The sequence below is a fragment of the Stigmatopora nigra genome, chromosome 12, assembly GCF_051989575.1.
Source record: "Stigmatopora nigra isolate UIUO_SnigA chromosome 12, RoL_Snig_1.1, whole genome shotgun sequence".
Classification (NCBI taxonomy): domain Eukaryota; kingdom Metazoa; phylum Chordata; class Actinopteri; order Syngnathiformes; family Syngnathidae; genus Stigmatopora; species Stigmatopora nigra.
The window spans coordinates 10,057,796-10,066,671 of record NC_135519.1 but is presented as its reverse complement, the minus strand read 5'-3'; the positions used below and the strand labels follow the sequence as shown (position 1 = coordinate 10,066,671).

The following is an 8,876-nucleotide window of genomic DNA, read 5'->3' as shown; positions in this document are numbered from 1 at the left end:
CAATGAGTATATGTGCGTGCGTCGTCAATTAGTCTCCATGTGCCATACAACCCGTCGTTGGCTGGGATCGGCTCCAGCAACCTCGCGAACCTTGCTCGGAAAATGAATAAATGTATGAATCTATAGTACAAATGGTTTTGTACACGTGTATCTAATGAAGTGTCCACACACCCACTAAAACAAGCACGCCAGATGTCGAGTGTTTACAGTGCGTCAGAGGAACGATGAGTGACATACCAAGCGGCCATTCAAAGCGCAATCTCAAATCAGTGTTTGTGCAATCGGAGACGACGAGCGAGCAGGTTCCTCCTCCTCTCTCTGGACGTTAAAAAGAACGTCATCTGCCTCATACATTTAACTTAGCTTTAGCCAATATTAGCCGATCGGTTACGTCGTGTGGCCAAAAAAAAGTATCTTCAATGTCAACCGATAGCCCTACTGTATCTGACATTGCTTTCAAATATGCCTTCAACAGACTTACCCCGATACGGAGATCTACGGAGAAAGGAATTGACTGGCTAGCTTTCTCTTCATGCTAGGGGGCTAGCGGCCGCTGGACGAAAGAGCCTAATGTTTAAAGAACGCTAAGCCCATCACACCAAGCCCAGCTCCTTTAAACACAACCTGCCTCTGTGCCACCTAAACAACGACGCTCCGAGTCCCAGCATCTCCTTAAACAGTAAGTACACATCGGGGTTAGACTACCTCGCACGAACGTGTCATGCCACTCTCGTGTGTAATATACAATTTGACACTTCTTAAGTAAGCCTCGTCTAAATCTGTGTCCATTCCAGCCAAGGGATGATCAATGGCATTTTTCTACGATCAAGTAGTAGTCATCATATAACGCTTTTTTGTATGGTTAGATAACTGTTGATTTTGAGGAATTGGGTAATTCAATAATTATGTGGTATGAGTGACATCCTTTTTCATGGATGTTAGTTGCAGAATCTGCTTTATCCATGCTAAGAAGGCCTTTTACCCGTTTGTTTTTTATTTCGTTTATAGATGTGACGTCATTTGGCGTCAAAGGCAGTATTTTGTAGGTGAGCTGTGATTGGCTGCTTGATGACATGCCCCCATAGCTTGGGCTGCATGCATAGTAGTAAAATGATATTCACTGGGAAACCCCAAAACAGCTTACAAGAAAATATCTCATCTCATTTTCTGAACCAAATTATTCTCATTAGGGTTGTGAGGGGTGCTGGTGCTTATCCCAGCTGATTCCGCGCCAAACGCGGGGGACACCCTGAATCAGTGGCCAGCCGAGCACAAGGAGACGGACAACCATGCACACTCCCACCCATACCTAGGGGCAATTTAGAGTGTCCAATCAGCCTATCGTGCATGTTTTTGGAATTTGGGAGGAAACCGGAGTACCTGGAGGAAACAAAGGACATGCAAACGTCACCCAGGTGGACCAACCTGTATTTGAACCCAGGACCCCAGAGCTGTGAGGCCGATACACTAACCAATCGCGCCACCAGGCTGCCCACAAGAAAATAAGTCATCCTAAAAAAAATAATTGTGACAGGCCTTAGTGTGAAGATTACACATGTCGGAATTATGATTCCATATAAAGCTAACTGCACCTAGATGGGAGTGAATATATCGAATGATAGTTGAATATATCGAATACATTATCTCTGGACAATTAGTATTCAGTTGCTAACCATTCACCTTTGTTCCACTGAGATGTACTTCCTGTTTCTATCATCTGCTAAACACCCGTCTAGTTTCATTTGACATTCCCAACGGTGCTAGGCTGACCATGACTGACGACGTCTAGATACAAAGTGCTCCCCTTCCAGGAAATTGACCGCTTCAGTTGCAACTTATGATGAGTCATCAACCAAAGAGGGTTTACGATATTCTTGGCGAGTCCTCTTTGCAAGTAAAAGCCTTAAATATGTACTTTGATTTGATTATTTGTAATGGGCCTAACTATAGATGTAGCTGGGTAAAGTCCAATTTCCGAGACCCCTAAACTTAATGTGCTTAATCGTAACAAGCATTAGAGAGACCTGAGTATATGGATTAGACGCATGTGTTCATCTGCATTTGACAGGCTGTTCTCAGCCTCTCTGAGCGCATCTCATTCACCAGCAAACTTTCCAATTGACTTAGCTTGTTAAAAGAGCCCTGCTTGTATGACTTCACTAACCCTTCTTTATCTCGGTGGACCAACTTTCAAACAAATCTTGGATTGACATGTCACCCACATGAATCCTACGAGTACTGTGAATGTCGCTAGATATAAAATATTCAGGTTACGAAAGACCCAAGAACACTTGGGATGAACAAAAGTGCTTCATGTAAATTGTGTCTATATACTTTTACATGACTTTCACTGTGAAAAAAATTCAAGTTATGAAACCACTTTAGGAATGAATTAATTTTGTAAGTAGAAGTAGCACTGTCCATGGTACTGTTTTTCAAAGTTTCCACTCCAACCTACATATCTATGGATTTGGTCCTAAATTATCAATAGAATTGGTTTAGTAAAAGTTTGACATCTCACATGCATATTGTTGACAGTTGATGATCTTATTATAGAGTATGCCAGATAAGAAGTGCACTCTTGATAATTCTAACGGTGTATATTTAGCTAATGCAGTTGAAGAATAAATGGACCGGTAATAACTACAACATTCAACAGAGTCATCTTAACATCCTGTTGTGCCAAGGAAGCGTTTAAACAGATGTCTCTCTGTTTAAGCATAAACAAAAGTGTGGGTGTTTTTTCATCTTTGAGGGATTATCGCTGTAGCTGGGTTAAGGTATGTCTTTAAGGCTTTTTAAATAACTGCTGAGGTAAACTGAGCGAGGTGTGATCTATTCTCTTTGTAGCAGTGCCAATGGCACTTTGTGTACATTTTGTTTTCATATTTATTTGATCCCCTCTTGTTTGTCTTCTCTTTTAGGCAGCTGTGGGTCTCTACAGAGCAGCACCATGGGTGCCTTCCTGGACAAGCCCAAGACAGAGAAGCACAACGCCCACGGCGAAGGGAATGGTATCCGTTATGGGCTAAGCTCCATGCAGGGGTGGCGAGTGGAAATGGAAGATGCTCACACTGCTGCACTGGGGCTACCTGCTCCCGGCCTTATGAACTGGTCCTTTTTTGCAGTCTACGATGGGCACGCAGGGTCCAGGGTTGCCAACTACTGCTCCAAGCACCTTCTGGAACACATAATCAGTGCTAGTTTTGGGGCCGGAGGGCAGCAGAACTCACTAGCTGGTTCAGAGAGCAATACTGATGCCCCTATAGCAGAGGTTGCCTCCACAGTGGAGGCTGTGAAAACAGGCATCCGGACAGGCTTCCTGAGGATTGATGAGCACATGCGCAGCTTCTCCGATCTGCGAAATGGCATGGACCGTAGTGGCTCCACAGCCGTGGGTGTCCTTTTGTCACCTGAGCATTTCTTTTTCATGAACTGCGGCGACTCTCGAGCTGTTTTGTACCGAAACTCTCAAGTGTGCTTCTCAACGCATGACCACAAGCCTTGCAATCCACGCGAGAGGGAGCGCATCCAGAATGCCGGCGGGTCCGTCATGATCCAACGGGTGAATGGCTCGTTAGCTGTCTCCCGGGCCTTGGGAGACTACGACTACAAGTGCGTGGTTGGCAGAGGCCCCACTGAACAGCTTGTGAGTCCAGAGCCCGAGGTTTATGCATTGGTTCGGACCCCAGAGCAAGATCAGTTTGTGATTCTGGCATGTGATGGAATCTGGGATGTCATGTCTAACGAGGAGCTGTGCGAGTTTGTCAAATCGCGGCTTGAGGTGTCTGATGACCTGGAGAGAGTTTGTAACGAAGTGGTGGACACCTGCCTTCACAAGGTGAGTACAAGTTACTATATTGGCTTCTTTTTATTCCAACATTGATCAGTTTTTTTCTCCGTTGTACTTGATAGTAATTACAAACAATCCGGACATGTGTATTTTAGATGTTTTTTATTTTGATCATTATAACTGCCAAAATTAGTATCTCAGAAAATGTGTGTGTTGCTTATGACTTAGAGATACGTTGGCCAACTACTCCACTCATCAGTTTTTAAGGAAATCCCAGCTTCCTTTAATAGTGGCCTTCAGGTCCAGTTTTGCTTTTTGAATGGAATTACTATTTTCATGATATTCACATTTGTTTTGTTCTTTTCATTTTTTAAAAACATTTTGGCTTACTACAATAATATATTTTAATGTTGGACTTGATGGTAGTATTCGAAGACATAAGTGTACTTTGTTGTTTTACTTGCTCTATGATGTTTATATTGTACAGCATTAAATGGATCTTTATAACAATGACTTATAACTCTTCCTGCTTTTATTGCTTAGGGGAGCCGAGATAACATGAGTGTTGTGTTAGTGTGTCTGCCCAACACCCCCAAAGTGTCTGAGGAAGCTGTGAGGAGAGATGCTGAGCTCAACCAATACCTGGAGTCTCGCGTGGAAGGTGAGGGCGATGGTTTTATTGTGTTATTAACCATCTTTTTCTGCTTAAAGTTGCTCCATTCTCACGCCCAATACCCCAACATTTTTTAAAAAAAAAATCAGGCCAAAAATATTAGCTTTGGTAATATAAATTCTACAAAAATTGCCACCAATGAGTGACACCTGAGATCACCACTTAGGGACCAAATGTAACGCACTCTCCGCTATTGTTTTTAGCGATGCTGTCCCGGCCAGCTGACGAGGGTTTTCCTGATCTGGTGACTGTAATGAGGACCCTGGCCACTGACAGCGGCATGCCAGCTCTGCCACCGGGGGGAGGCCTTGCCAGCAAGTAAGAGCCCCCTCCCCCCTACGCCACCATAAGGTGTTTTAATCACTGGGCAAACCTCAAACACGCCACCACGTAATGGCTACATATTACAGAAAATAAACTTGAATTTCCTTTATCCAATTAGTTGCACCCTTGGTGTACATGCCTTCAGATGAAGTTTTAAACTAAACCTGCTTCCACAAAAGTGGCGGCTTGGGGTTTAAAAAGCTATATCTCAGATTGTTTTAGGTTTTTGCATGTTATTACATTGTTTACCTGCAGACATTTTTCATGTATTTTGAAACCAATCATTAAAATGAATGCACAGTCAGTTTGAAAAGTTACACTGCTTGAGAGAAAACACTGGGTTTAATTTAATTGTTTTTCTTGCAGACAAAGCGTTATTGAAGCAGTCTACAACAGCCTAAGTCCATACAGAGAAGAAGAAGGGGTCAGTATCCACCGTGCTATCCAAGACTTTGTATCTTCTACATTTGACAAGTCTAAGTGATTTGGTCCCATATGGGTGATGACATTGTGCCATTGAGCCAGTTCCACTTGGAAGTTTGGTGTAATGTTAGTATGTATGTGTCTATAAAAAAGCATGTTTGAATTTATTTTGCTGTTGTTGCTTCAAACAGTTGACTCAGATCTTACACCTTTGGAATATAATTCAGTTTCATGTTCTAAGGTATTTCTTTAATATTTTAGGCATATAGCACACTGCCATGTTGAACTTATTTGTGTGTTTGCACTGAATGTGTCACTTTTTGGACCTCAACCCAGGTCAAAATATCAGGCCCCCTACACTTTGCAATATAAAAGTTAGGTGTTTCTAAAGAATGTGTTTCTGAGAAAGTACAACATACTCACAAACATACAAACAATTGAGTTTTCTTCATGGATGAATACAGTTTACATTAAACCCATTGTTTTGGATGGCTAGATGGTGTTGATTTCATGGTAAAACATAGAAGCCACTACGTTCACTCGTTCGGATATTTGGGTTTTCATCAATTGCTTTCGTCAACTCTAATACAATACGTATTTTACATGACATTTTTAGAACAATCTATCCATATTTAAAATTAGACATTTAATATGCCTGTTTCAATTAATGTACCACATGAAAACAACCTCTTACAACGTCAACAGAGGTTGGTACCGGAAATTCATAAACCCCCAAATCTATGTATCTACATCGCATATAATGGCTCTTCCATGAGGCTGACTCTTTTCTGTATTTGTAAAAAAAAAAAATAGTCAATTTAAATTAATTCTATTTATATTTTATAAGTGACGTTCGCTGCATTTGAATAATCTCCAGATTGCATTTACCACAAATATAAAAAAAGGGCTTGGAGTTTCAACTAATTCAGTGTATATATACATCAAGCCATATTGTCTAATTGTGTTCACCCTCTGATTAATGCAGCCCTCCTGTTTCATTTGGTAAGTGATCGCATTATGTAAGTGACCCACCTTGCCCCCCCCCCCCCACTTTCTTTATTCCCTCTGACTTTCTCTCAACTCCACACATACGACCTCACACAGTTTTACAGGCATGTCGACCGACCACCTCTGTTGACTCCCCTCTTCCCATCAGTGTTCACTCAACAATAGCATGCGGAGGCGCGTCTTGTGCGTCTTCTGCCGACAATGAAGTCCCCCCCCCCCCTTCTGACTAGCCCTGTGCGCTCAAACATGCATGTACAGCCCCATCACAACAGGCTGTTCTTGATCTACATGCACGCACACAACAGCAGTTTCTGTCACTTGCCCTCAACAAAACCAACATCCTCTGCAGGCTGAAGAAAATTTGAAGTGTGTTGAGCCTGCTTTGTAATTTATTTTGTGTTCAGGTTGCTCACTGGAAGCTCTCTAAATCTCCTTTTCCTCCCTCTGTTTCTAATTTGACTTCTCCTCTGTTTTTTCACCTCTTTCTCCTCTTTTGACGTCTGTCCTCTCCCAGAGTGGCGCTGACTTGGAGTGTCACTGGTAGAAGTTCCCGATCTCCTTGATGGACTTTAAAACGACAAAAGAGCTCCAGGATCTATACTTAAGTTCTTGTGCTACTGGTTTCTGTACCCTTTGCTCCACTGAGATTTTACAAGAAGATGATGATGATGATGCAGGCTTAAAAATAGGAGGATTACTGATAGGTTAGAGGGAAAACAAGCACACTACTTTGTGCTATCTAGCTAAATTTCTTATGCGCCAAAGCACTACCACTTCTTGAAGACTATTTGAGAAGTGTGGATCTTATCACATGTCAGTCAACGGTCTATAAAGCTGCTGGACTCTGAACCGGACTGAGGCTCTTCACTCGCTTGAAACACAAAAATGTTTGATGAACTATTAAATGCCATGCCTTTTATTTTATTTAAATTCAACGACAAACACACCTGATCACTTGAGGGAGTTTACCACAGTGGGACAATTTAGAAACTGCAGCCCAAAATGAGATCAGGCCAGTGTGGTTTTATTTTGGGTGAATCTCTCTTGCACGTGCTTTATACAGTTCTGTGGTAGTCATCGAACCCCACACATTTTGTCATGTGGGATAACTGTCATCAATAATAATTCCTATTTTAATTCTTGATTAATATAATCCATATAAAGGCACTCTATTTTGTGTTCTTTCATCTTCTAACAAGTTTTGTGGCCTAATCGGTGCATATGTGATTTCTTTTTCGTACATACGTGCTAATCTAATTGTTTTGTTGAACAGAAATGCACAAGGTTGTGCATGGTATTCCAAGTTACCGTTCCAAAGAGGGTGTGTGTGAATAAAAGGAGATTGACCTTTCCTTTTGACATACACTCAAATCCTGCTTGTGCTGCCAATTACATTTGTGATTTTGATTTGTAAAATCAAATTAGAAAAAAAAATGCCAAAATGTCAGTTTACCTAGTAAATGTTGGTTTTGTTACCTGACTCCTTCCAGTTGAGGTGCCATTACAGATTGAAAATCTGGTGATTAGTTTTTGGAGGTTTTTTTGTTTTTTTGTTAACTAAGGAAGTTTTTTTGTGTCAAATCTGCTGATATAGTTACGATGAATTTTTATCATCCCATCATAGCGTTTTTTTTGTAGAAAAAAACATTTCAACTCGATAATTCATAAGTATTGCATTTAAACCATGTTAATACTAATGAAAATGAAAATCAGACATAGGCATTGTCGTCATCATTGACTTGATAAAAAGCCTCTTAGTCATCATACCCTCAGCAGCGTATGACGAAATTGTATAGTTTTTACATTAACAAGCTCCACAAAATGTCCCTAGATGCAAAAACGTAGCTTTCCAAGGATTCTTTTTTAATTTAAGTTTTTGATTAATACTGTTTTGTATAAACCTGTCTAAATTATGGAGACTTATCAATGATATATGTGAACATACATTTTCACAATTTGGTTACCCTCAAAAGCCTTTTTTTTTTTTTGAAAACCTTAAGACAATACTGGCTGATGTTGCAGCAAATCAGCCAATGGGACATAGTATATTTGTTTCCTGTTTCATTGTGTTACTTGTGTATACATTTTAAATTAATAGTTTTTCTTTAAAAAAAAACAATGAATTTCAGAGTAATTTATTGATTTCACCTATTCTGGCATGACTGGTAGTAGTCCAAAATGACCCCACAGATGCATGTTTGTATACATTACAAGGTTTAGCAGGCAGATAGATGGACACAAGCTCTCTACAATGTCACTTTCTACACCGGTACATTATTTGATAAGACATTACACTGCTTAAGAGTTGCAGTTTATCTGGGTGTGCAATGAAATGTCACCAAATCCCCAGGTTCTCTTGTACCTGATATTGTGACTAAATGTAATAAAAAGATTTTAATTTCAAACAAAGCTTGATCCTTTTAGTCAGTCGCAATGACACTAAATGAAACCTAGATCTATGTGTTGCCAAATTTTACAATGCTCAACATGATCTGGCCATATCATTACAATACAATGTAACTAAAAATGTATGTATTTAAGTGGCTGCTTTAAGAAAATCAAACTTGTATATTAAAGTTATTAGAATATGTTATTACCCGTTTTATGGAATTACATTATGATTAAACAAACAAAATCCAAAAGTACCTGAAAACA

At 40.4% G+C, this 8,876-nt stretch overlaps 1 protein-coding gene across 6 annotated transcripts; it reads left to right on the top strand.

Annotated features, from left to right (window-relative positions):
• Positions 1–254: 254 nt before the first annotated feature.
• Positions 255–8,624, top strand: ppm1ba (protein phosphatase, Mg2+/Mn2+ dependent, 1Ba). Of its 6 annotated transcripts, none has more exons than XR_013328071.1 (7): positions 255–679; positions 2,925–3,841; positions 4,337–4,454; positions 4,670–4,817; positions 5,157–5,214; positions 6,199–6,215; positions 6,736–8,624. XR_013328071.1 is itself a non-coding variant. In XM_077729745.1 (7 exons), coding segments are annotated over exons 2-7 (1,197 nt in total). In that variant the 5' UTR covers positions 256–679; positions 2,925–2,953; the 3' UTR covers positions 6,737–8,624. The 6 variants fall into 6 exon arrangements, 4 of the variants coding, with proteins under 4 accessions (XP_077585872.1, XP_077585871.1, XP_077585870.1 ...); XM_077729745.1 differs by having other exon boundaries at positions 256–679; positions 4,670–4,784; XR_013328072.1 differs by lacking the exon at positions 6,199–6,215.
• The last annotated feature ends 252 nt before the right edge of the window (positions 8,625–8,876 follow it).

Bases quoted from the DNA above. Each gene is read 5' to 3' on its own strand.
- ppm1ba (XM_077729743.1), top strand. From the start codon at position 2,954: ATGGGTGCCTTCCTGGACAAGCCCAAGACAGAGAAGCACAACGCCCAC. The intron at 3,842-4,336 runs GTGAGTACAAGT...TTTATTGCTTAG, and splicing joins TGGACACCTGCCTTCACAAG to GGGAGCCGAGATAACATGAG. The intron at 4,785-5,156 runs GTAAGAGCCCCC...TTTTTCTTGCAG, and splicing joins GGGGGAGGCCTTGCCAGCAA to ACAAAGCGTTATTGAAGCAG.